This window comes from the organism of the source record quoted next, unplaced genomic scaffold, assembly GCF_019419815.1.
Source record: "Pyrus x bretschneideri cultivar Hongxiangsu unplaced genomic scaffold, Pyrus_bretschneideri_v1 Contig7, whole genome shotgun sequence".
In the NCBI taxonomy this organism is placed as follows: Eukaryota; Viridiplantae; Streptophyta; class Magnoliopsida; order Rosales; family Rosaceae; genus Pyrus; species Pyrus x bretschneideri.
The window spans coordinates 11,300,954-11,328,029 of NW_025999809.1; the positions used below are offsets into that span (position 1 = coordinate 11,300,954).

At 36.7% G+C, this 27,076-nt stretch overlaps 4 protein-coding genes across 4 annotated transcripts; all 4 read right to left on the reverse strand.

Moving 5' to 3' along the window:
• LOC103966076 (CSC1-like protein ERD4) lies at positions 1–4,397 on the reverse strand. Its single transcript, XM_009379204.3, has 6 exons — positions 3,948–4,397; positions 2,510–2,658; positions 2,087–2,362; positions 1,089–1,933; positions 691–946; positions 1–555 (listed from the first exon to the last, which is right to left on the reverse strand). The coding sequence occupies exons 1-6, from the start codon at positions 4,216–4,218 to the stop codon at positions 163–165; spliced, it is 2,190 nt and encodes a 729-aa protein (XP_009377479.2). The 5' UTR covers positions 4,219–4,397; the 3' UTR covers positions 1–162.
• Positions 4,398–11,995: 7,598 nt separating this feature from the next.
• On the reverse strand, positions 11,996–15,813 carry LOC103966078 (CSC1-like protein ERD4). Its single transcript, XM_009379206.3, has 6 exons — positions 15,523–15,813; positions 14,565–14,713; positions 14,141–14,416; positions 13,141–13,985; positions 12,745–13,000; positions 11,996–12,609 (listed from the first exon to the last, which is right to left on the reverse strand). The coding sequence occupies exons 1-6, from the start codon at positions 15,791–15,793 to the stop codon at positions 12,232–12,234; spliced, it is 2,175 nt and encodes a 724-aa protein (XP_009377481.1). The 5' UTR covers positions 15,794–15,813; the 3' UTR covers positions 11,996–12,231.
• A 5,206-nt stretch (positions 15,814–21,019) lies between these two features.
• Positions 21,020–26,707, reverse strand: LOC103951351 (probable inactive methyltransferase Os04g0175900). The gene is made up of 5 exons (XM_048574224.1): positions 26,089–26,707; positions 25,674–25,738; positions 25,181–25,475; positions 22,390–22,820; positions 21,020–21,789 (listed from the first exon to the last, which is right to left on the reverse strand). The coding sequence occupies exons 1-5, from the start codon at positions 26,705–26,707 to the stop codon at positions 21,313–21,315; spliced, it is 1,887 nt and encodes a 628-aa protein (XP_048430181.1). The 3' UTR covers positions 21,020–21,312.
• LOC103966113 ((S)-scoulerine 9-O-methyltransferase-like) lies at positions 22,254–23,288 on the reverse strand. The gene has a single exon (XM_048574271.1). It carries the CDS (start codon positions 22,945–22,947, stop codon positions 22,357–22,359), a length of 591 nt encoding a protein of 196 aa, XP_048430228.1. The 5' UTR covers positions 22,948–23,288; the 3' UTR covers positions 22,254–22,356.
• Positions 26,708–27,076: the final 369 nt, after the last annotated feature.

Here is a 27,076-nt window from a genome sequence, read left to right on the forward strand (position 1 = left end):
AAATTTGCATATCGATATTTCTACTAATAACCAATATTTTAAACATAAATTAATTCATCTTAAACACAAAATATTTCACCACACAAACATTGCAAGGAATAATATATTCAAGATGTGCTACAACCAACCAACCCAATCAAGCTTGTGCTCCCTAATCACATGTTATGGGAACTCCACAGTTTCACTAATTTGGTCAACGTTTCTGTCAGGTGCAGCGTCTTCGAATAGATCATCGTCTAGCTTCTTGGAGCTCAGGCTTGGTGGGATGAAAGCTCTGTAAACTTGCTCCATGTTAGGAATCACCTTGAGTTCGTGGGCAGCAACTTCAAGCGCAGTGTGTTGGAAAAAATGGTAGAATTTCTTGCTGCAGATGAAACTAAAAAGCAATGACACGACAGGAAGTGGAAGTAAGAATGGTGCATAGTAGAATTTCTTCACCCCAAAGTAACCAAACATGGTAACTTGGTACAGTATCAGAGATGCAATGAGTCGAACTTGGATGTGCGGCCACATCCTTCCATAGCTTTCATACGATGGAATGTAGACTTTTAGTGCCTGCTCGATGAAACAACAAAAGCTTTAGTTTTCGAAAGCATATGCTTGCTTAGGAAAAAAGCAGGCTAAGTTGTATATCCCTTCGGTAGAGTTTTTTTACTAGAAACTTGCAAGCTCGGAAAAGTCTGAGGATACCTGATTTCGAAGGACAAGCCATCCAAGGCCAAAGTAAAGCACACCAAATGGAAGAATCAGCGGAGCAATAACGGAGTAGCAGAGGACAATTGTAATCATGAGCATATCACTCGGTACTCTAGTCCCATATCCAAGACCACGAGGAAGCCAAGCTGCTTTCACCTCATCTTCGGACTTACAGAAATACTTCCTCTTTATATGGAAAATGATCAGAGGAACTAGTCGGGACAGTTCAAGACCATATCCAACGAAAAACCTGTCATCCACGCAATTGCGAAAACCAGTTCACTAATAAAGGCATAATTTAGATAGTGTGGACAAACGGTAAAGTATTTTGTAAGCTTGTTTTGGTTACTGACATGGAAAACAAGAGCTAGAAGATGCAAAATGTTACTTACTTCAGGGCCACAAAGGTGAGGAAGTAAGTTGAATTGGCGGGGAGGCTAGTTGCGAGTAAGTCAACAAGAGAGTTAGGATCCTTCTCGATTGTCTTCAATGTACTGAATAAGGTTCCACCCACCGTAACTCCAAGAAAAACATTGAAGATAATGAAGTAGAAGTATTTCCCGGAAGTAGCCCTTACTGCATGGCTCTGGGAAGGGATTCCCTCAGCCTTAGACAAAAACAGAAGGAACTTTGGCAAGAAAGCTAGAAAGAGTAAGAGTGCAATTTGAGGTAGATAAGCCTCTAGCACTGTCCTAATCGCCTCTTGCTTCAAAATTGGCTTTAGAAACGGAAGAAGTTTCTTCAGATTGTCCAGAGTTGTGAATGCAGAGATAAAAGCAATCGGAACCATAAAAAATAATACGGTCAGAGCCACAATGATATACACAACATACTGCCGCACCTGTCTCTGAAAAAACTTGATTTTGAGGTTACGCCAAAGTAGTTGACGAGGTTCAGGAGCATCTGTGACGGTCCATGTGTCAACAAGTTGGGCATGTAGAGTCTGAGCTGCAGCAGCTGCAGTCACCCTACTGGTGAAAAAAACAAGCGCGGCATTTTGCTGCTTATCTTTGAGAGTGATTTCCTGTTCAGCCTCGAGTTTCGTGGTTAATTCATTAATCTTCTCAGTGTAGTACTCAATACTGTCTACTTTTTCCCCACAAAGACCAAGGAACCCAGTTTTGTTAGTGGGTTTTGTTCCTTCTGAGTTGCCAGTTTTCTTCGATAGTGCATAAACTGCTTCAGCGTGCGCACGCTTTTTCTTACACCCTTCTAACTCTTCCCAAATTTTGTTCACCTATAAGAATAGCGTTAATATGAATGGAAGAGAAATACTACTAACTGAGAAACACACCATCAAACAACCGTATTACCTAAACAACGATTCCAGGTATATGTAACAGTCAACAAAGGCACAGAAGGAGGAGAAACCTATGAAAAACAAGCATACCTCTTTGTTGTCTGTGACAACCAACGATCTGTAAAACGTATCAGGGTAGATGGTCTTAAAATAAGAATCGACCTGATCCCCTATAGTTTGACCTTCGGGGGCGTTAGGTATGTCTCTGACAAGAACGGCAAATTGTTCAGGCTTCGCTTGAGGAGACATTAAAGCACTGGCTCTCAGGTCGGAGGCATGTTTACATGCCTTCCACAGAAAGAAATATGTGACGAAAGAAACCCAGTAGACACCAAATAGAAATGCCCACAACCTAGAACTCATCTCCTGCACATACAGACAGACATACATAAATGCAATCAGCACCCAGAAGAAAATTCAATTGAGTGAATAATTCTAAGAAATCAATACAATAAATCAATGGGAAAAGGAAAAAAAACCAACACATTTCAAGAAAAATGTTTTATATCTTACCTTGAGATGTCCCATGGATAACTTGTCAAGGTCACTATAAGTGCCATTGCTTACGGTTATATTGGTTAACTTCGTCACTTCTTCGGTGGCAGCAACTGGCAGAAGAATTGGTAGCAGAACAATGCTAGATAAAACCAATATACCCAACACTGCCACGTCAAATAGGAAAGTTAGAACCTTTAGATTTCTGGCTTTATAAATTGAGAACTTTAACGAAAAATTCTCGGTACTGTTCATTTTAAGCCAAGCATTGCATACTGTTATTCCGGAACATGGAAGCATTATAATCACAGGAAGTAAGATCTTTTCATTCTTTCAAGAGCAACCCTCTCGCTCTCTCTCTCTCTGTCTCTCTCAAAACAAAAGGAAGTCCATTAAAATTCAAAAGATTCAGTTGTAACCAAGGTTTCAAATTCTTCCAGACAGATTGAAACTGTTATTAACTGGCCAAAATTGTTATACAACTTACTACTTCAGTCGTATTGATCATATCTAAGCAAGTACGATATCCAAAATCGTCGGCGAAATAGAAGAATATCAATTGCAAAGTAACATCTTAAAACAACAGATTTTTTTTTTTTTGTTTTTTTTTCAATTCCAACCGCACTCATCTTAAAACTATATTTAACATTTTTTTTATAAACAAATCAATAACTCTTAAAATTAAAATCTAAAGTCTAATCTAGTTTTATAAAAAAAAATATTCTCACATTGTCCAACTGAAGAATAATAAACTTTCAGTTTTTCCTCCTCTTTCTTGAAATCTCATGTATTTTGTCCTCAAAATTCCAGCCACAACAATATCAAGGTTTATAAATCTCTATGTTCTCTCTAATTTTTTACCAAATTCATAAAATTTTATATATTTTTTGTTCTCTAAATTCTCAATCCATTTTTCTCATTTTTTGTTCGTAAATTCCAAATCCATTCTATTTTCATTATCTTGATATTGGAAAGTTTATTTCTCTTAGTCCTCTTTAACTTTTTATTAACTACTTTTCACGTTGACTATTTGACTTGGTATTGGAAGATTAATTTTAACATGAAAAAAACATTTAGCGCCTCAAAAATTTTAATTAGTTCACAATTTCAAACATGTATTCTACTCTATTGTAAATACTATCCATTTTTTTTTTTTTATCTTTTTAACGTTTATGTGAGGGCTCTCATCACATAAAATCTTAGCTCTGTCACTAACCAAAAAGAAAATAACTTTACCAATTCACCAAACAAACTTCAATTATCCAAAATTGCAGCTGTAAAATAGTTAGAAATCTGAGAGTAAACTTCTAAATTAGTCCATCCAACAAAAACCACCACAAAGCAGCAGCAATTTCAAACTTTTTCGCAAACAGAACAAAACCCAGAAACAGTTTTTGTCTTTTTTTATGTGAAATTCCACTGTCAAACAGTTAAAATGGCAGGGAGACAAACAAACCAGTGCTCAAGAACACAAAGTACACAGCAGTGTCGACCCCTGACATGGAAATAACTTTCTGCTCAGTGGAATACAGAGCCTCTTTGATCCAAGCAAACGGGTTCCGGGTCCTGGACTCGCCCTCCCACGGTTCCAACCCTCTCAAGATCCGATTCGGATAGTAAACTACAGCGTTCCCAGGCTTTCTCGAAAGCCATGCAAACAAAAACATCAGAACCACAAATATGAGGAAGGAAGTCCCTAAGGAAGTCAAGAACGAAGAGAGATCCATCCGGGGTTTCTCTAAATCGCCAAAGATTCTAGCTTTTTCTCTCTCTAAGCAGTTTGGAGTGAAAGTTGTACTGAGAGAACATGCACAGAAGTAGGTATATAAAATCAGATAGGAACGGAAATAAAACGAGGGAAAATGGAGGGTTAGAGAGAGACGTTAGAGGGAAATTGCATTTGGAACAATGATTGTCTACTCATTTGACCAAAAAAAAAAAAAATGATTGTCTACTCAATGAGTGGTAACTATTACGCAAAATTATTTAGGGTCGAATCATAGAATTTTGTAATTTTGATCAAAACTGTTTATATTATAAATTACTCAATAAATCATCTTTGAAAAAATGAAATAAAACTCAGGTGAAGGTAACCATTGGAGGAGGAGGGAGAGAATTAAGGGAAGGAAGGTTGATAGCTTTTGGTAGTTGTGAAGTTGTGTGGAAATGAAAAAAGTAATGCTAAGTAGAGTAATTTTTTAGATCATATTTGTAAATTATGTGATTTTTCATTAATAAAAAATAAGTATGTTCATCAATCTTTAAATAGTAATTTAATCATTACAAAATATTATTTAAATTGATAATCTCCCTAGTATTACCATAATAAAAACTACCATATGCCTTCGTCTGTGAATATTTTTTATTTTTGTTTTTAAAATATGAATGAGAGGGAGAGAGAACGTGGGAGTGAGAGTGGGAAGATTGGTTTTTTTGTTTTATTTTTTTATTTTTTTTTATATTAGATATATGCTAAAATCACTTATAAGTGAGGTTTTAATAAAAACCAACAAAATTTGGTATTGTGAAATTACATTATTGCCCTTTTTTTTGTGATAAAAGACCATGCGAATGAGCAAGACATTAAGGAATTGTCCATACGTAAAATCATAATTATTGATAGGGCCCTTTTCCACGTAAAAAAGAAATCATTTGCTACAATAAAAGCAGAAGTGATATAGATTATTCAAGAATCGAAATTGTCACATCCCAACCCGGGCGGGACCACTTCCCGGGCCCGACTCCACCGTAGCACGATATTGTCTGCTTTGGGCCCCTAGCACACCCTCACGGTTTTGTTTCTGAGAACTCAGACGATAACTTCCCAATGGGTCACCCATCATGGGATTGCTCTCACGCGCTACTCGCTTAACTTCGGAGTTCCCATGGAACCCGAAGCTAATGAGCTCCCAAAAGACCTCGTGCTAGGTAGAGATGAGAATATACATATAAGGATCACTCCCCTGAGCGATGTGGGATGTCACAATCCACCTCCCTTAGGGGCCCGACGTCCTCGTCGGCACACCACGGTCAGGGTTAGGCTCTGATACCAAATTGTCACATCCCGACCTAGGCGAGACCACTTCCCGGGCCCGACTCCACCGTAGCACAATATTGTCTGCTTTGGGCCCCCAGCACAGCCTCACGATTTTGTTTCTGGGAACTCACACGAGAACTTCCCAGTGGGTCACCCATCATGGGATTGCTCTCACGCGCTACTCGCTTAACTTCAGAGTTCCCACAGAACCCGAAGCCAGTGAGCTCCCAAAAGGCCTCATGCTAGGTAAAGATAGAAATATACATATAAGGATCATTCCCCTGAACGATGTGGGATGTCACAAAAGTCAATTTGCTTTTATAAAAAGAAGTGAATAAAAATTAAAAAATAAATATGAAAACATGATTAGCAGGTTGTGTGCCCTTTTGATTGGATTGTACTTTGGTTTTTGGGGGACAAGGAATTGGAGTGTTTGAAAGGACAAAATTAGACATATAAAAAGCTTCATGTGTAAAACGTTATCGTGTCATTGATAGTGTTTATATGACATAATTTGCTGACTGCAATGATATCGACACATATTAACTTAAATAATGGATGGTTGGTATCATAAACAAAAAAAAAAACTACATTGTACATGTTTTTAATTATGTGGAGTAATTACTTTTTATTATGAGAGATTGGGAAACTCTGTATTTCCAAAGATGGTAATATTGCTTGCAAGAATTTTATTATTATTATTTTTTTCTGAACAAATGCTTGCAGGAAATATAAATGTGGTAAAAATGAGTAATCTGCAAACGTGTGACTGCAGCTTGGGAGTCATGTGATCCCTTTAAATGGAAAAAAAAAAAAAAAAAAAAAAAAAAGAGAGAATGTTGTAGTTATGTATTGATATGGATGTTTTGTAAAGTTTAAATCGTCCATTGAAGGAAGCAAACAAGCAAGACTTGGCGGTTTTAAAATTGTATAAAATAAATCGATTGAAAAAGGTTATGCCCCACATCACTGGTATGAATCAATCGGCTTTTGTTTTTTTGTTTTTGTGTTTGGGGGTGGGTGGGGTGGGGTGGGGTTGGATAACATATTAGTGGTGCACGAGATATTACATTCTCTCAAGCGACAAAGTAACAGTGAGGAGTCTTTCATGGCAATGAAATTGGATATGGCTAAGGCGAATGACCGTGTTGAATGGCCATTTCTCTTTGCCATGATGCGAACATTGGGGTTTTCTAAGTTTTTGTGTCGAAGAATTGAAGAATGTATATCTACGGTGTCTTATAGTATTTTGATTAATGGGTCGTCCTTATGATTCATACAACCGCAATAAGGGTTGCGGCAAGGGAATCCTATGTCCCCTTTTTTGTTTTTAATTTGTGCTAAAGGCCTTTAGGCTTTGTTGCGACGTAGAGAGGAGATAGGTGGTCTCCACAGCATTAGGGTGTCTGAGGGAGGATTGCCTATTTCACTTTCTTTTTTTTTTTTTGGCCGATGATGCGGTTATTTTTTGTAAAGCTTCGGAAGGTGAAGCGTTGGAGGTTATGAGTGGACGGTTCTGGGCGAGTTATAATCAGGGAGAAGATTTTGCTTTTTTCGATGCTCATTGTGCGAAGAAAAGGAGGAAAAAGTTTGTGGGGTGTACAAATATTAGGGGAAGGGATGACTTTGGGAAGTACCTAGGGTTATCTGCGGACTTTGGTCATTCCAAAACTGCGGTATTCGAGGAAGTGAGAGAGGTGCTAAATGGTTGGATTAATGGATGGGCCGAACAATTCCTTTCTTTGGCGGGGAAAGAGATTTTAATAAAGGCGGTAGCTATGGTCTTACCAAACTATGAGATGTCTTGTTTTAAACTACTGGTCAAATTGTGTAAAGATATGAAGAGGCTGATTGCAAATTACTGGTGGTGTGGTAATAAACGAACTATGGGCATGCATTGGATTTCTTGGGACAAAATGAAGAGAATGAAGAAAGTGGGTGGTTTGGGTTTTCGGGATCTCTTACGTTTCAATCTTGCGTTTGTTGCTAAGATTGGCTGGAGGGTAATGATGAACCCCACCTCACTGATGTCTCGTGTTCTCAAGGAAAAATACTACCTGGATAGACCATTTATAGAGGCAAAACAAGGGAGGATATCTTCATGGGGTTGGAAAGGTATACTTCAGGGACGCCATATTGTGGAGCGAGGGCTAAGATGGAGGGTTGGAGATGGGTAGAGTATCAGGATTGTACATGATCCTTGGATTCCAAGGTTATGTACGTTCTGTATACGGTCTAGGCATGCGGAGATGTCGTTGATGGTAGGAGACTTAATTAAGCATTCTACGGGATCGTGGAAAAAGGAGTTGGTACTTAACTATTTTGAAGAGGAGGAAGCAAAACTTACCAATTATTTTAGATGGTTGTCATGATTAACTAATTTGGCATTATTCTAGGAACGGAGAGTACACAGTCAAAAGTGCCTATGGAGTGGCTATGGATCTTCAAGCAAATGGGGAATTAGGTAGGAAGGGTATGGGAATGGGAAGTAGAAGTATGGTCTCTGACCGTGTTTGGGAATCTAGCCCGAAGTAGAATGCGAGTGGAGACGACATGCGTTTTGTGTGGTTCCTTTGAGGAAACGGATGAGCATCTGTTCTTTGGGTGGGAATTTAGCCAAGTCTTTTGGTATTGCTGGCCTTTACAAATTGATGTGGATGCCATCAAATGGATGGATTTTCTGGAAAGTTGGAAGAAGATTGAAGCATGGTTTAAGGATGAAGCGGTAAGAGACGAGTTGCTACAGGAAGTTGTTTTCGGCCTTCGGAGAATATGGAAATGTCGAAATGCATTGGCTTTTGAAGGTACGTATAGAACTCCAAAGGATGCGATCAATTTATCACAAAGCCATATTCAAGAGTTTAGAGATGCCCAGCCGGTAAAGACAAGGGAGAATGAGCGATGCGGGAGACCTTCAACGTCGGTTTTTGCTGGGCAATAAGTTCATTGGAAACGTCCTAGTTTTGGGACTTTGAAAATTAACTGTGATGGGGCATAGCATGGGAAATCAATGCTAGGTGGCTATGGGTGGGTGGCGCGAGATTTGCGAGACTTTTGCAGATGGCTGGTGGGGTGGGAGGTGAGTTTTTCCATGATGTAGCTATGGTAGAAGCGGCCGCAATTTGTGCAGCTTTGGTGATGTGTAGGGACATGCATTATGAGATGGTAGAGACAGAGATAGAGTTTTAAACTCTATCTCTTATCAACATGATAAATGGGGAATGCTTAATTGATGCAAACTTGGAGTGCTTCATTTTTTATATTCAGAATTTGGCATCTCATATTAGGGAAGTGAAGTTTATGTATGTTCAACGGAGTAGCAACCTTCATGCCTATGCAGTGGCTTCCTATGCTACCTCACATGGTGGTTCATTCCTGTGGAATGCTTATGGTCCTGAATTTCTTTTTAATATTATTGTATAAGATGTAAACGTTTCTATTAGAATTTAATAAAATTTATCCTGTGACCAAAAAAAAAAAAAAAAAACTTTCACCAACAGTGATTTGACTGTTTCATCCCTGCTTCACTATTTCTTTTCATTTTTATTTTTCAATATGTACAATAAAATGACTAAAATGCCCTTTAGTCATCTGCTTCTTTCCGTTCCCTTCGCTTCCCTTCGCTTTTCCTTTCTTTCTCCTTTCTTTTTCTCCCGACTCGCTTCGGTTTGTCCGACTAATTTTCTTCAAATCTGGGCACGGCGTGGCTCGGATCACCCCTAAACGATTTCTATTGAAATCAGGTGAATCGTAGAACAATTGCATGTCAATTTTCATTTGGGTTTTATTGCTTTCACCCCTTCTTATAATTATATTGGTTTTGTTGTTGTTGTTGTTGGCTTTTTTTTTTTTTTTTTGTTAGTATGAATTTTGTTTGATAATAGGTTGGTTCAGTGTGTAAAAGATTGTATTGGTCCTCTGTATTTGAGGGAATATTGTCATATAATCACTATAATTTTTGTATGGGTTCAAGTTAATTACTTCGATGTGAACTAATGTGTCATATATGTTTCAAAGATATGAAATGGATGTAGGATTAAGGTAATATTTCTGCAAGATTGAGCAAAAGAGAGGATCAATTGAAAGATACATAACTATGAAGCTAAACATCATGGTAAATATCTGGATATGAATACTGCTTCCAATCCCGTAGAGAGGCCCGGAAGAATTGATTGAGAATAACAAGACGATTGACCCATTTTTTTTCATCTTAAATAAAGACATCATGCCCTAGACGCGAAGGTGAGTAAGAGACTCAGGTGAATTTTGCGAAGATAAAAGAGCGGACTTCTGAGGAAACCAGAAGCCTATAAATAATAGGAATGGTGAACTGGAACCTCATCCTTCAAAGGCTTGGTGTATATTTGTCCTATTCGTAACGACCCCGACCTTGCGTCAGGGAAAGTGGGAAAACCCCTAAGACTCATTGTGACGCTTAGCTCGTTCCCCCACTTCTTTAGTATAAATAATATCGTTTGTTCAAGAAAAAAAAAATGGTAACAGAGGATTTATAGAGATTGCTCACACCCCCAAAGGAATGTGATGGTAAAATTAATTAAAAATTGCATTCAACTGATTGAAACATTATACAATACTAAAGTTCACAGAGTAATTGCAATACATCTTTACAAGTCATTAAGATTATGGAAACGTAATTGCTGGTGTTGTTAAGAAATTTGTATAGCTTGGGCGGACTCTCTCGTTGGATTGCCCATCAACTGCACTTTCCTCCTCTTTAGATCTGTCATCCAACTTATAGGTTGTGCAACGTATGTCATTTTTAATACTATTTTTCTTTTATGTACCATCGGATATGATCAGAGATGTTAGTCGTAAGTGCAATTTGAAACATTTCAGTGCCAGATATGTTCATCCTGTAAGGCTATATATGCTGAAAAACATTCTCATCATCATCATTTCTATTCTAAAGGCAAATCTGTTTAACAATCAAGGGTGGTTCGTAAGTTTTTGTTTGGTAACTGAGAAAATGTGATCCCATCTTTTAGTTTCTTTTTTCTTTCTGTTTTTATGATATTGAGAATTTTGTGGGATTTTGAGAATTGCACTGATTAAATCCAATTTAATTTTCTACGTTAATAATAAGAATTAAACCAATTACCCAAATATGTGTTCAGATGCAATGTGTTAAATATGGTTTACATTATCATTCCACCATCAGTAATTTGGTTTCAAAACTAAACATAATTTATTTGTGTGCGACGCTCTTTTTTCCTAGTCCAGGTTGAAACTCCGGGCATGTTTTTATCGACACCCTTGTATGCACACTATCTCCTATTTGCATTTGTGCTTGTTCTCTTCCAATAAATGAATATTGTTACTCTTTAACCAAAAAAAATACGAAACATAATCTGTTTAGCATGTGTAATTTATTGCAGGCTCCCTGATATTGGTGTCACTTATTGCAGGCTCCGTGATCTTAAACAACTTGGGGCGTTCAACTTACAAATGAATTAGCAATAACAAACGTTAAGACTTACAAATATCTAGGATATTAAATTTCTAGATATTGATTGTTATGCCAACATAACCTAAGAGTATCTCCAAAGGAGATGTCAAATTTTGAACATAAATTTTAAATTTGATAGCCTATGTGGCATTTTAACATCTTTTAAAGTTTTAATATGTCAAATTAAATATTATTTTATTATATTATAAAATAAATGATTTAATAAAAACTTAATAAAAGACCTTTAATAAAAGGGTTTTTTGAAATAGGTGCAAAGTAACTAAAAATTGAACCTATTTCAAAAGTCAAAAGTCACTAAAAATTGAACTTATTTCAAAAGTCAAAAGTCACTAAAAATTGGACCTATTTCAAAATGTAAGCTATAAAATTGGACCTATTTCAAATTTTTCCTTTAATAATTATTATGAAATCCGGACCTTTCACCTTTTCTTTTTAACAAGAGGGGACCGTTCACTTACCTCGATTGAACAAAAGAGAAACGGGTCAACAACAACATTAATTGCAATAATGATTAAACCGATAAAAAGCATTAATAGTTAATTTTGAAACTGCTGTCAAATTTGACAGCAACTCTCTTGCGGCCAATCCATGTTATCGCCACACAAGATTTGACATTTCGGTTGAGAACATTAATGTGGTCTTTTTTTACTGTTACAGCTTATGTGAACATTTTGACATCTCCTTTGGAGATGCTCTAATAATCTCTTTCCCCAACTTCATGAAAGTTGAGTACCAATTTCATTTTGTTTGTGATTGTTACTGTGTGTATTTTGGGTTGAAGAGAGGAGAAGAAGGAAGAAAGAGAGTAAAGGAGGAGAATTTTAGAAATTGGAGAGAAAGAGTAACATTAGGCAGACAGAAATATATTTGTGCTTTTCACATGTAACCGTTCGATATCATCACATTTTATAGGTATTTGTGAATACGTTTCAGAATAACGGTGTCTTAATTTTCACCATTTTCAGTAAAATTTTTGGTATTTAGCAAAAATATTCACTCACATTTGTCATTACTATTTTGTGCAAGGAATAACATATCCAAAGATGCTACAACCACAAAAAAAATCACCACACAAACATTGCAAGGAATGATATATCCAAGATGCTACAACCAACCAACTCAATCAAGCTTGTGCTTCCTAATCACACGTTATATAAACAAATGACACTCCAAATCCAAACGAAATCACTTCTAACTACACAGCACTATCATACATTACGCCAACGATGCTGTCCTCGAAACGTTAGATTGAGCGTCTTCGAATTGATCATCGTCGAGCTTCTCGGAGCTCAGGCTTGGGGGGATGAAAGCTCTGTAAACTTGCTCCATGTTAGGAATCTCCTTGAGTTCGTGTGCAGCAACTTTAAGCGCAGTGTGTTGGAAAAAATGGTAGAATTTCTTGCTGCAGATGAAACAGTAAAGCAAGGACACGATAGGAAGTGGAAGTAAGAACGGTGCATAGTAGAATTTCTTCACCCCAAAGTAACCAAACATGGTAACTTGGTACAGTATAAGAGATGCAATGAGTCGAACTTGGATGTGTGGCCACATCCTTCCATAGCTTTCATACGATGGAACGTAAACTTTGAGTGCCTGCTCGATGAAACAACAAAAGCTTTAGTTTTCGATAGCATGTGCTTGCTTAGGAACAAGTAGGCTAAAGTTGTATATCACTTCAGTAGAGGTTTTCGACTAAAAACTTGCAAGCTCGAAAAAGGCGGAGGATACCTGATTTCGAAGGACAAGCCATCCAAGGCCAAAGTATAGCACACCAAATGGAAGAATCAGCGGAGCAATAACAGAGTAGCAGAGGACAATTGTAATGATGAGCATATCACCAGGTACTCTAGTCCCATATCCAAGATCACTAGGAAACCAAGCTGCTTTCAACTCAGCTTCGGTCTTACAGAGATACTTCCTCTTTATATGGAAAATGATCAGAGGAACTAGTCGGAACAGTTCAAGACCATATCCAACGAAAAACCTGTCATCAAAGCAATTGTAAAAACCAGTTCACTAATAACGGCATAATTTAGATAGTGTGGACAAATAGTAAAGTAATTTGCAATCTTGTTTCGGTTACTGATATGGAAAATAAGAGCTAGAAGACAAACTGTTACTTACTTCAGGGCCACAAAGGTGAGGAAGTAAGTTGCATTGGCGGGGAGGCTAGTTGCGAGTAAGTCAACAAGAGAGTTGGGATCCTTCTCGATGCTCTTGAATGTACTGAATAAGGTTCCACCTACGGTAACTCCAATAAAAACATTGAAGATAGTGAAGTAGAAGTATTTCCCGGAAGAGGCCCTTACTGCATGGCTCAGGGAAGGGATTCCCTCAGTCTTAGACAAAAACAGAAGGAACTTTGGCAAGAAAGCTAGAAAGAGTATGAGTGCAATTTGAGGTAGATAAGCCTCTAGCACTGTCCTAATCGCCTCTTGCTTCAAAATTGGCTTTAGAAACGGAAGAAGCTTCTTCAGATTCTCCAGAGTTGTGAATGCAGAGATAGCAGCAATGGGAACCATAAAAAATACAACGGTCAGAGCCACAATGATGTAAACAACATATTGCCGCACCTGTCTCTGAAAAAACTTGATTTTGAGATTACGCCAAAGTAGTTGACGAGGTTCAGGAGCCTCTGTGACTGTCCATGTGTCGACAAGTTGGGCATGTAGTGTCTGAGCTGCAGCAGCTGCAGTCACCCTACTGGTGAAAAAAACTAAAGCAGCATTTTGCTGCTTCTCTCTGAGAGTGGCTTTCTGTTCAGCCTCCAGTTTCGGGGTTAATTCATTAATCTTCTTAGTGTAGTACTCAATACTGTCTACTTTTGCCCCACAAAGACCAAGGAACCCAGTTTTGTTAGTGGGTCTTGTTCCTTCTGATTTGCCAGTTTCCTTCGATATTGCATAAACTGCTTCAGCGCGCGCAAGCTTCTTCTTACAACCTTCTAACTCTTCCCAAATTTTGTTCACCTATAAGAATAGCGTTAACATGAATGGAAGAGAAATACTACTCAAATGAGAAACACACCATCAAACAGTCGTTTTACCTAAGCAATGATTCCAGATATACACGACAGTTAACAAAGGCGCAAAATGAGGAGAAAAGGGGAGAAAAACAAGTATACCTCTTTGTTGTCTGTGACAACCAATGATCTGTAAAATGTATCAGGGTAGATGGTCTTAAAATAAGAATCGACCTGTTCCTTCCTAATTTGACCTTCGGAGGCGTCAGGTATGTCTCTGACAAGAATGGCAAATTGTTCAGGCTTCGCTTGAGGAGACATTAAAGCACTGGCTCTCAGGTCGGAGGCATGTTTATATGCCTTCCACAACAAGACATATGTGACAAAAGAAACCCAGTAGACACCAAATAGAAATGCCCACAACCTAGGACTCTTCTCCTGCACATACAGAAAGACATACATATATGCAATCAGCACTCAGAATACAATTCAATTGAGAGAATTATACAAAAAACCACAGCTGCAATAAATCAAGGGGGAAAGAAAAAAAGACCAACACATTTCATGAAAATGTTTTATAGCTTACCTTGAGATGTCCCATGGATAACTGGTCAAGGTCACTAAAAGTGCCATTGCTTACGGTTGCGTTGGTTAACTTATGCGCTTCTTCGGTGGCAGCAACTGGCAGAAGAATTGGTAGCAGAACAATGCTAGATAAAACCAATATACCCAACACTGCCACATCAAATAGGAAAGTTAAAACATTGAGATTTCTGGCTTTATAAATTAGGCCAACCATTGCGTGCTGTTATTCCAAAACATGGAAGCAATATAATCGCAGGAAGTAATATCTTTTCAATCTTTAAAAAGCAACTCTCTCTCTCTCTCTCTCTCTCTCTCTCTCTCTCTCTGTGAACAAAAACAAGTCCATTAAAACTCAAAAAATTCAGTATGTATTATGCAACCAAGGTTTCAAATTCTTCCAGACAGATTGAAACTGTTAATAATTGGTCAAAATTGTTATACAACTTACTACTTCAGTCATAACTACGCAAGTATGATATCGAAAATCATCAGCGAAGTAGAAGATTATCAATTCCAAAGCAACATCTTTCTTGTAAAACAACTGTGGTCTGTGGTCAGGTGCCAATGACATAAATTCCCTTTCATTTTACACAAATCCATAGTTTTTAGAGTATAAGCAAAACTGGTACACACTCTTCCGTAATACAAATATTGTTCGAAACGTTGAAACCATTCTAAGAGTTCCAGATCTCACATCTCAAAGCCAGAAAGAAATTAACTTTACCAATCTCATCAAACAAACTTCATCTATCCAAATTTACAGCAGTAAAAAAGTTAGAAATCTGAGAGAAAACTTCTAAATTAGTCCATCCAACAAAAACAACCACAAAGCAGCAACAATTTCAAACTTTTGAGCAAACAGAACAAAACCCAGAAACAGTATCACGGTAAAAGTAAAGGAGACAAAAAGTAAATTCGAAAACTGTCAAACGGTTAAAATGGCAGAGAGACAAACACACCAGTGCTCAAGAACACAAAGTACACAGCAGTGTCGACCCCTGACATGGAAATAATTTCCTGCTCAGTGGAATACAGAGCCTCTTTGATCCAAGCAAACGGGTTCCGGGTCATGGACCCGCCCTCCCACGGATCCAACCCTCTCAAGATCCGATTCGGATAGTAAACCACAGTGTTCCCAGGCTTTCTCGAAAGCCATGCGAACAAAAACATCAGAACCACAAATATGAGGAAGGAAGTCCCCAAGGACGTCAAGAACGAACTGAGATCCATCTGGGGTTTTCTCTAAATTGCCAAAGATTCAAGCTTTTTCTCTCTCTAAGCAGTTTGGAGTGAAAGTTCTAGTGAGAGAACATGCACATAAGCAATAGAAAATCAGATAGGAATGGAAATAAAACGAGAGAAAATGGAGGGTTAGAGAGAAAGAGAGACACGTTAAAGGGACATTAAATTGGAGGAAGGGGAAAGTAACCGTTGGAGGAGGAGTGGGACTGCGGGGGGGAGGAGGAGGGTGAGGGAGAGAATTCAAGCAAGGAACGTTGATAGCTTTTGGTGGTTGTGAAGTTACAAATATCTTAAAAGCATGATCGGCAAGTTGTGGGGCCCTTTTGATTAGTTGGTACTTTTATTTTGGGAATATTTTTGTTAAAAATTGTTATGCGGAGTATAAATTTTAAGATATATTTAATGAATAGATATAAATCTTAAAATTTAAACACATTTAATAATAATAAATATCATTATCACTTGAGAATGACGAGAAAAATGCACCTCTTTTATTTTTGAGGGACAGTAATTGAAGTGCTTCAGTTGAACTGACAAAAGTAGGAATAGAATGCATCACAATCACTATAAAATTCCATTAAATTGGTGTGGCTCCATCTGAGCCTTAAAATATATTTAAAACTTTATGTGTGAAACGGTTCACGTACCGTTGATTATGTTTACACGGATATAATTTGTTCATCCAATGATATCGACACATATTAATTTAAATAATGAACGGTCAGTATCAGATGGACAAACAAAAATTGCATTGTACAAGTTTTTAATTATGTGGAGTAATTACATTTTATTATGAGAGATTGGGAGACACTGTGTTTCCGAAAAAAAAAAAAAAAAGATGATAGGTACAATTATGTATTGATATTGATGTTTTGTATAGAGCTTTTCGTTTTAATGTTATACATTTATTAGAAAATTCATCAATTTGATTGTTAAACTACTAACGTGGCAAGCGTAAAGCCACTCTCTTGTCAGCATGAATTGAGAAATTAATTAAAAGATGAGGTATAAGTTAATTTTTTTCATTATGCTATACACATAAGCATATTAGAATTTTGGTTTGCAGAGGTATTTCACATGCATTGTAAATCACTAATTAACACATACTTATAAAAACATAAAATCTTATTTACACTAAAGAGTAAGTGTATGAACTCAACTTCACAATGATTTAGGTATAAAAAAATTAGTTCAAATTTATCTATAGCGAGAATTGAACATAAGACCTCACACTTTCAAATGAAGAGGAATTAAAGAAAGTTGAGGTTCCACCATAAAACGAATTGGCAGTATAGGGAGTCACTCGATTACTTATAAGCACATGCAAGGTCCCTCATATCTCTAGTGTGAGATTCATACCCTCAACAGGAATATCACTTGACCGTAATGCGTATACTTACGCAATTTACATTGTAAAAGTAATGAGCTAAGTATTTTCCTTATCAATTTAAACTTTAGGGTCTTTCATTATCTTTTTTAAAACAAAAAAAAAACAAAAAAAAATTGTGGAAAGACATTTGGGTTGAGATTTTAACTAAATTACTGAATAAATTATCATAATTAGATATAAAATTCGTCGGCAATAAGAGTCGAAATCATTTACGAAAGAAGAATAATATGTGGGTAATGCAGTGGAAATGGCTGGCCCTTCAACGTGACTTTTCATAATTTGGATTGAAGATAGTGTTTGGTGAGTGAGGTCGGTCAAGTGCTTTTTCGACTTAAAAAACAATCTTTTGTGATTCTGTTTCTTTATGTATGTGGGTGGATTCTTTACTCTTCTTTTATCATCTTTCTCTTTCATTCCCTTATACTCTTTTGTTGTTTTTTTTTTTCTGTATAAATAATTCAAAGTAAGATGTTAACGTGTTTTAATCGTAACATTTAAATAGGAAGAGAGAAAGGAAGAGAGATTAGAAAGGAAGAAAATTCTACCGCTTTCTGTATTGGCATCAAACAGTTATATTTGTGAGATTTTTTTAATCAAAGTTAAACCCATAATTGGTATTTGAAGTGTTTCGTGTTAAGGAAAACATGTACCCTTTCCACTACTAACACCCATTTCTACGATTGCATTATGTCAAACAGCCTTTGGACATTTATCTTTTGGGTTCATTTTAATCATATAGGTTTTGGGATTAAATTGTGTCAAATAGCTCTTTTTTTCTTCTTCTTATATATACTAACTTGGTATTAATAACTCTAAAGAAAATAATAATGTGAGAAGTGGAGGAATGCAAGAAAAGTACAGAATTTTTAGGGTCCCATTGAAAAATAAGAAGGAGAAATTACAGGAGGTTTCAAAATGCTTCAAATTGCATGAGGTTTCAAATTTTAGAAACAGCTTCTGCAACACAAGAAATGACATCAACTATCAAATTCTTAAACCCTTAAATTCTAAAATTCAACCGCAATTCGAAAACCCTACTTCAATCTCAAAATCCCCAAGTCGAAAACCATAATTCCAATTCAAAATCACCAAAGTTCAGTTGAGTTTCTTTTCATCCCTCGCTCTTGTAATGGAGCTTCGCATTTGGTGGCAACTCACGTCACGCATGTGGGTCATAGGTGGGATTGTTTTAAACCGAAGTGGTTGTTTAATATTCTGGTACATGATGTAAACATTTCAATTCGTGTCTAATAATATTCTACTCTTTGGAGAAAAAAAAAAAAAAAACCCTCATTTCTTTTCAAAATTCCTAATTTCATGTATGTATATTTTTTATTACATTCACTTCGGTTCGATATCACCGAACTTACGTCGGTGATCCTAATTTCAATACCGATGTTTCAAGAATGTTTAATTTCAGTTACCAAATGATTCGATAATATCGATTCGATTTTTTTTTTTTTTTTTTAAGTCGGATTTCGATATGACTCGGTCGGGTTCCTTTTTTTGTTTTTTTTTTTCAGCCCTACTTTGGAGTGTCCACAAGATAATATCGGTGCGGTTTGTTTTTTTCTTTTTATATGTCGGGTTTCGATATGATTCGGTCGGGTTCATTTTTTTCAGCCCTACTTTGGAGTGTCCACAAAATCGCCCTTACCTCTATTTGGCAGGGTAGAAATATGAGATTCAAGATCTTCTTTTCCAATAATTTAATAAAATTCTATCTTTTTTTTACAATAAAACAATAATAATAATAATCTAAATATTTTTATTTTGTCAATTTATTCAGGTCTTGCAGATATCGAAAGCTGCTGTTCAATGTTTGGGTCTGTAAAATTTCGATTTTAGTCACTTAGTATTATTATTTAGTGGAATTTTTTTTCACTTGTAAGTTAAAAATTTTAAATTCAATTCTCGTCAAATACAAGTTTAAATCAACTTTTATTTAATATAGATAATATTATTTGTTTAAAAAAAAAGAAAAAAAGATCGCGAAAGGTAAACGCTGTCATCTGATGAATTAGGTGACCTTTGACCTCTGTATTCCGCCTCAAACGCAAACCAGTCGTCTTAAATGCCAGCCAACACGTGTCATCACAAGTATTCTGCCGACAAACAGTGTACGTGACTTTTGACCGTTGCGCGTTCGTAACGCAATCCGTTACAAAGGTCCCAACTGACGTGGAGGGACCCAGTTTCGGATAAGGTGATTTATTTCTGTTTTTGTCCGATACGAGTCAGTGTTGTTTCCGCGTATTCGTTTTGTCGGTCTTTGCAGGGCTTAAAGATTGTGATTTGATGCCACGCGGTGCACAGGGGACTCGTGGGGCCGTTACACGTGGGAGCAGGATGGAGGTTGAGAAGGACAGTTCTATAGTATGAGGAGGACTGGACTGATGGAGTTCGACCCACCTATCGATGTGGCGAGTTCTACCTAGGTTGTGTTAAAAATAGTAAATATTACAAGGACCAATTTCCAACCGTAAGAACAGATGAAAGTCGTATGCCACTCACATATTTTATAATATGTTAATTATGTGAGAGGTCGACGATTCATCTGTATTGTTACGGTTGGATTCATCAAACTCTTCAATACATTAGCTGTTAAACTCATTTATGCTTGCATGCATGCGAGCAACTGTACTTAACAATATTAGCTGATTTATTGTACGTTATGATTTCAATATGAAAACAATGATTGCTTCCTTGGTTGATAAGCATGCAGACTGGAAGGCTTTCCAATTATTGATCCCACAAAAATCAATGAAAACTACCTGTGAAACACGAGAAGTTTTCGAAAAATGAATACTACATCACGTATTATTATATAAGTAAAAAAAAGTTTTACTTTTTATATTATTAATTTTTAACACAAATACCTCATCATTGTATAATAACACGTAACGTATCATCCTATGTTCCAAACCTACTTAAAAATTTCTCGTAAAATACAAGAAAAGTGGGGTTCCATTCTAGTAAGCTCTTTCAATAATGCATTGCAGTCCTATTCTTTGTGGCTCAAATCATGACACACCAGTCAGACACAAGAAAAGTGGGATCCTATTTTAGTTGTTGTACGTGGTGGGACCGATATACCTGATTATGCAGAAGAAACTACATTGTACTTCCTTTTTTTCGTTAAAGTAGTCTTTTTTTTTTTTTTTTTTTTTTTTTTTTTTTTTTTTTTTTTGGTTGATGGTCGCTTGGCTGCAGTGACTTCTAAGTTATGTATTAGAGGAGTTTTGGTCCCTTTCCCCTCTTTTCTTAGTATTTATTTTCTTCAAGTTTCAAGAAGAATCAAGTTTTTGTTCCCTCTTCGTTTTTAATTTATGAGAGGTAAGATTTTTGTTCTTTTTAATTAAGTGAAAATTGTATTTTTTATATTAATAATTTTTTCTCGTACCACTGAGATTTAATAAAATGCTATACATAGCTTTCCCGGCAATTGGACAAATTCTACAGTTAGTAGATCCAATCCCAACCACCTAAATCCTACTGCGCGCACACAAAAACATCCCTGTTTCCTTGCTTTCTTGTAGTTTGGAGTTGATTATTGTACTATCTCTTAGTAGCTATTAACTTGATATAATGACTCTTTAACTTCCCAGATTTTTCAAAGCGACCATTGAGTGCGTTCGTCGAACACATGATTCAAATAATGACACTTGGTGCCCTTACTCAGGAGAAATCTTAAATTACAGAATAATACTACGACGTTAACGAAATATGTATCATTTATCATGCAAATACATAACAAAAACTATTATTTGATTATCAGTTTGATAAATTTTTCGTAATACAAGAGTTTATTTTAGGATCAAAGAAACCCAAGATCTAGCACATTCTAAAGGAAGGAGATGTGGTGTATATAGACCTGGATCTTCGCCGGATCTTCTTTGTGAGGATCTCGGGAATTCGTCATTCATGTCCGTTCATCGTATATCATGCAATCAGAAATTATTTTAAATATTTTTATTTAAAATTAAACACAAACAATACTTGATAAAAACTGATCACACGATATACGATGAACAGACATGATTCATGAATCAGGATCCTCGCCAAAAAGATCCGGAGAGGATCTTGTTGGGTGCATAAGTAAACACACAGATGCATACTACTTCTTGAATGGTTTACCCTTGATAAACTCAATCGCATGATATCCATATGAAACTGGAAAAAGGTTTGTTCCAACAAAACCTGCAGATTTTGCTAGGTTATCAAATTCAACTGCTGTTCGCTCCTTGCCCCCAGGAAAAAGGGCCGTCATCGTCATGTCCAGTGCGAGTGTGTTCCTTGTTTCTGGTGTATTTTCCAGTACTTCAGGTACTACAAATTCCACAACTATTACCTTCCCAGTTTCCGGTAACGCATTCCAACAGTTTTTCAGCAACTTAATGCACACGTCATCAGCCCAGTTATGAAGTACCCACTGCAAAGCATAATATTGTGAACATGCATGACGTAGGTTTTGATGAAGGGTAATGCTAAGGGGACAACGACCACATTGTACTACTTTTTTAATACGAACAGAGGTCATCTCTATTAAAGAGATGGTAAAATATAGTCCCGCTAACATTTTCTTTGATAAATACTAAAAGTAAGCAAAACCGTACCTTCAACATTATCGACTGAGCAAAGTGGTATTGACTCAAAAATATTTCCTGCAACATGCTTCACACCTATATATAAATGAAATCAGTAAAGAACGTGAGCCAACTAATAGTTAAATAAGATCTGTAGCTGTTGCATTTGTACCATAATTCAGATAAGAAAGTGTGTGAGCTGAATTAAACGCTATTTGATTAAGTATTTCAGCTTTAGCCAATTCTTTATATTTTGGTTTTAGTTTTCAATTTTCTATTTCAATTTTTGTTTTTCCAAAAATTTGTATCGTAACTGTTTTCATTTTTTCAAAAAATGAAAATTGAAAACTTAAATCAAGCCAAATTTTGAAAACCAAAAACCGAAAACCACCTTCGTACGTTAATTTCTAATTGGTTTTCAGTTTTCGGTACTCTTTGGATATACTAACCTTGATATTTAGGAGCACGGGCAATAGCATCAGGCAAATCGAAGTTAATACCATGGATGTAGGGATATTTAGATACTATTTTCGCAAGCGAATTACCCATGCCACCTCCTACATCCATCACCTCTGTCACCTCTTCAAAACCTCTATATTCAGTGATACCTTTTGATCAAAACATATAGTAGAGTAAACGGTCATAGCCTCACTGAACAATCGACCAAGCTCAGGTCTTTTCGACATATGCTCGAACGTAGTCTCTCCATGGGCCTTGTAGAAAGGATCGCACCCCTCTTCGAGCACGCAGTGCTTGAGCATGTACAAGCTCTTCACAGGGACCATTTCAGATGATAGCTTTAGTATTGGGGCTAGAGAAACTCCACTCTCATTGGACACTAAACAAAGTGTGTCCTTTATTAGGGCATAAGTCCTTTCTTGCTTGGACTTACCAATTGGGCATGGTCTTAGAGATGTAGATAGGAGGGAATTGACACTCAGCAATCTTAGCATTCTCTCCAAACTCAAAATTGCATTTGGATGATTTGCAGTCGGAATTCGAGAAGCGATTTCCTCCACAGTAAGATGAGCTCCAGGCCCTGAGTTGGAAAGGATATTGAAGACATTTAGGTCAACTGCAGCTCTTAGAACCATTTGATTGCAGATGGAATTTGTCAAACCCCAAGCTGAGATGTAATTTTCTAAACTTAATCCCTGGCTTTCCATCTTCTTTTTTTTTTTTTTTTTTTTTTTTTGGATTTTTCAAGCTCTCAGTCAATTTTAGTTTGTTGGATTGCCTTGTTTATTTTGGCTCCGAGCATCAGTTCTCTATATATACAGATACACTTGCATGCATGATAGACGTCGTATTGAACGCAAAAAAGTGGGTGAGCATGTCTAGCCAGCTGGGTTTAGCTAAGGGGCGCCTAACCATATATGGCCCCCAAGAATAGTAGGTTTTTAGGTAGATAACTCACCAATCTCTTTACAACAACAACAATTAAGTCTTATCTCACTATGTGAGGTCGGCTATATGGATTATAGAACATCACAGCATTCAGTTTTGCGATATATATTTTGTTAGCTCCAAGTACTCCATATCTTTCCTTAAAGTCTCTTTCCAAGTTTTTGTCTCAAACTCTTTGACAAAAAATACCCACCAAACTCATGACAAATTGGAAGGAATGGATGGAAACTCTCAAACATTGTCCATGGAATGTTGAAGGTAGAATACCGTTAGAGCATTAGTAAGGGAGAAGAAATGAAGGACCCCCGCATGTAAGACCATTAGTCAGGGTTATATTGAGGCTAAATAGCCAAAATGGTAAATATATTATAAGGACCAATTTTCAACCGTAGTAACAGATGAAAATCGTATGCCACTCACAGGTTTTATAATATGTTAATTATGTGAGTGATCGACGATTCATCTGAATTGTTACGGTGGATGCATCAAACTCTTCAATACATTAGCGGTTAAACTCATTTATGCTTGCATGCATGTGAGCAACTGTACTTAATACTATTACCTGATTTATTGTATGTTATGATTCAATATAAAAACAATGATTGCTTCCTTGGTTCATAAGCAAGCACACTGGAAAGCTTTCCAATTATTTGATCCCACAAAAATCAACGAAAACTACCTGTGAGAAATTTTTTATTGTGCTTCAAATATGAGTAGTACATCACGTGTCATTATATAAGTAAAAGAAAGTTTTATTGTTCATGTTATTAACTTTTAATACAAGTATCTCACTACTTATATAGTGATACGTGACGTATTATTCTGTGTTCCAAATACACTGAAAAATACAGGATAAGTGGGGTTCCATTCTAGTAAGCTCCTTTAATAATGCATTGCAGTCCTATTCTTTGTGGCCCAAATGATGGCACACCAGTATGACACAAGAAAAGTGGGATCCTATTTTGAAAGAGAAACTCTCTGGATCTCTTCCACCAAGGTCACCAGATTAAATGATCTGTATTCTTAAAATTTGATCCAACGGCTAAAAACAGGGCCCTCTTTTAAAAGTTATAATAATTTTAGCCGTTTGATCAAATTTCAAGGGTCCGGATCACTGTATTTGATGGTCTTGATGGAAGAGATCCAAAGAGGATATCTTTCCATCCTATTTTAGTTGTTTTACGTGGTGAGACTGATACTTGATTATGCAGGTGCATTATATAGAAGAAACTACGTTGTACTTCTATTTTTTCCGTTAATCTTTTTTTTTTTTTTTTTAATATGGTTTGTTGGTTGTCGCTTGGCTGCAGTGACTTCTAAGTTTTGTATTAGAGGAGTTTTGGTCCTTTGTTCCCTCTTTTTTCTTGTAATTATTCTCTTCAAGTTTCAAGAAGAGTTAAGTTTTTGTTCCCTCATCGTTTCTAATTTTATGAGAGGTAAGATTTTTATTATTTCACTAAGTGTAACTTGTATTTTTTATATCAATAAATTTTTCTCGCATTACTAAGATTTAATAAAAAGCTATATATAGCTTTACCAGCAATTGGACAAATTCTACAGTCGGTCGTCCCAACCACCTGAATCCTACGGCGCACACACAAAAACACCCCTGCTTCCTTGCTTTCTTGTAGTTTGGAGTTGATTATTGTACTTACTATTTCTTAGTAGCTATTAACTTGATTTAATTACTCTTTTAACTTCCCAGATTTTTCAAAGCGACCATTGAGTGTGTTCGTCGAACACATGATTCAAATAATGACACTTGGTGCTCTTACTCGGGAGAAATCTTAAATTACAGAATAATTCTATGACATAAACGAAATATGTATCACCTACCATGCAAATACGTAACAAAAACTATTATTTGATTATCAGTTTCATAATTTTTTTGTAGTACAAGAGTTTATTTTAGGACCAAGGAAACCCGAGATCTAGCACATTTTAAAGGGAAGAGATGTCACACAGATGCACACTACTTTTAAAATGGTTTACCCTTGATAAACTCAATCGCATGATATCCATATGAAATTGGAAAAAGCTTTGTTCCAACAAAACCTGCAGATTTTGCTAGGTTATCAAATTCAACTGCTGTTCGCTCCTTGCCCCCAGGAAAAAGGGCCATCATCGTCATGTCTAGTACGAGTTTGTTCCTTGTTTCTGGTGTATTTTCCAGTACTTCAGGTACTACAAATTCCACAACTATTACCTTCCCAGTTTCCGGTAACGCATTCCAACAGTTTTTCAGCAACTTAATGCACACGTCATCAGCCCAGTTATGAAGTACCCACTGCAAAGCACAAGGGTAAATCAAATTTTCATATTGTGAACATGCATGAAGTAGGTTTTGATGAAGAGTAATGCTAAGGAGACGACCACCACATCATACTACTTTTTTAATATGAACAAAGGTCATCTCTATTAAAGAGATGGTAAAATGTAATCCCGCTAACATTTTCTTCGATAAATACTAAAAGCAAAACCGAACCTTCATCATTATCGACTGGGCATGTGGTATTGACTCAAACATATTTCCCGCAACATGCTTCACACCTAAATGAAATCAGTAAAGAACGTGAGCCAACTAATAGTTAAATAGGATCTGTAGCTGTTGCATTTGGACCATAATTCAAATAAGAAAGTGTGTGAGCTGAGTTAAAGGCTATTTGTTTTAGTATTTCAGCTTTAGCCAATTCTTTATATTTTTGTTTTAGTTTTCAGTTTTCTATTTCAATTTTTGTTTTTTTTCCAAAAATTTGTATCGTAACTGTTTTCACTTTTTGAAAAAATGAAAATAGAGAACTTAAATCAAGCCAAATTTTGAAAACCAAAAACCGAAAACCACTTTCGTACGTTAATTTCTAATTGGTTTTCAGTTTTCGGTACTCTTTGGATATACTAACCTTGATATTTAGGAGCACGGGCAATAGCATCAGGCAAATCAAAGTTAATACCATGGATGTAGGGATATTTAGATACTATTTTCGCAAGAGAATTACCCACGCCACCTCCTACGTCCATCAGCTCTGTCACCTCTTCAAAACCTCTGTAGTCAGTGAATACCTTTTGATCAAAACATATAGCAGAGTAAGCGGTCATAGCGTCACTGAACAATCGACCAAGCTCAGGTCTCTTCGACATATGCTCGAACGTAGTCTCTCCGTGGGCCTTGTAGAAAGTATCGCACCCCTCTTCAAGCACGCAGTGCTTGAGCATGTACAAGCTCTTCACAGTGGCCATTTCAGATGACAGCTTTAGTATTGGGGCTAGAGAAACTCCACTCTCATTGGACACTAAACAAAGTGTGTCCTTTGTTAGGGCATAAGTCCTTTCTTGCTTGGATTTATCATTTGGGCATGGTCTTAGAGATGTAGATAGGAGGGAATTGACACTCAGAAATCTTAGCATTCTCTCCAAACTCAAAATTGCATTTGGATGATTTGTCAGTCGGAATTCGAGAAGCGATTTCCTCCACAGTAAGATGAGCTCCAGGCCCTGAGTTGGAAAGGATATTGAAGACATTTAGGTCAACTGCGGCTCTTAGAACCATTTGATTGCAGATGGAATTTGTCAAACCCAAAGCTGAGATGTAATTTTCTAAACTTAATCCCTGGCTTTCCATCTTTTTTTTTTTTGGATTTTTCAAGCTCTCAGTCAATTTTAGTTTGTTGGATTGCCTTGTTTATTTTGGCTCCGAGCATCAGTTCTCTATATACACAGATACACTTGCATGCATGATACACGTCGTTTTGAACGGAAAAAAGTGGGTGAGCGTGTCTAGCTAGCCAGCTGGGTTTAGCTAAGGGGCGCCTAACCATATATGGCCTCCAAGAATAGTAGGTTTTTAGGTAGATTACTCACCAAACTCTTTACAACAACAACAATTAAGTC

Bases quoted from the DNA above. Each gene is read 5' to 3' on its own strand.
- LOC103966076 (XM_009379204.3), bottom strand. From the start codon at position 4,218: ATGGATCTCTCTTCGTTCTTGACTTCCTTAGGGACTTCCTTCCTCATA. The intron at 2,659-3,947 runs GTTTGTTTGTCT...TTGACGTGGCAG, and splicing joins CTTTGTGTTCTTGAGCACTG to TGTTGGGTATATTGGTTTTA. The intron at 2,363-2,509 runs GTAAGATATAAA...CTGTATGTGCAG, and splicing joins TATCCATGGGACATCTCAAG to GAGATGAGTTCTAGGTTGTG.
- LOC103966078 (XM_009379206.3), bottom strand. From the start codon at position 15,793: ATGGATCTCAGTTCGTTCTTGACGTCCTTGGGGACTTCCTTCCTCATA. The intron at 14,714-15,522 runs GTGTGTTTGTCT...TTGATGTGGCAG, and splicing joins CTTTGTGTTCTTGAGCACTG to TGTTGGGTATATTGGTTTTA. The intron at 12,610-12,744 runs GTATCCTCCGCC...TTCATCGAGCAG, and splicing joins GGCTTGTCCTTCGAAATCAG to GCACTCAAAGTTTACGTTCC.
- LOC103966113 (XM_048574271.1), bottom strand. From the start codon at position 22,947: ATGGAAAGCCAGGGATTAAGTTTAGAAAATTACATCTCAGCTTGGGGT.
- LOC103951351 (XM_048574224.1), bottom strand. From the start codon at position 26,707: ATGTCTTCAATATCCTTTCCAACTCAGGGCCTGGAGCTCATCTTACTG. The intron at 25,739-26,088 runs GTTAGTATATCC...GATTTCATTTAG, and splicing joins CCGTGCTCCTAAATATCAAG to GTGTGAAGCATGTTGCGGGA. The intron at 22,821-25,180 runs GTAAACCATTTT...TTTCCAACTCAG, and splicing joins TGCGATTGAGTTTATCAAGG to GGCCTGGAGCTCATCTTACT.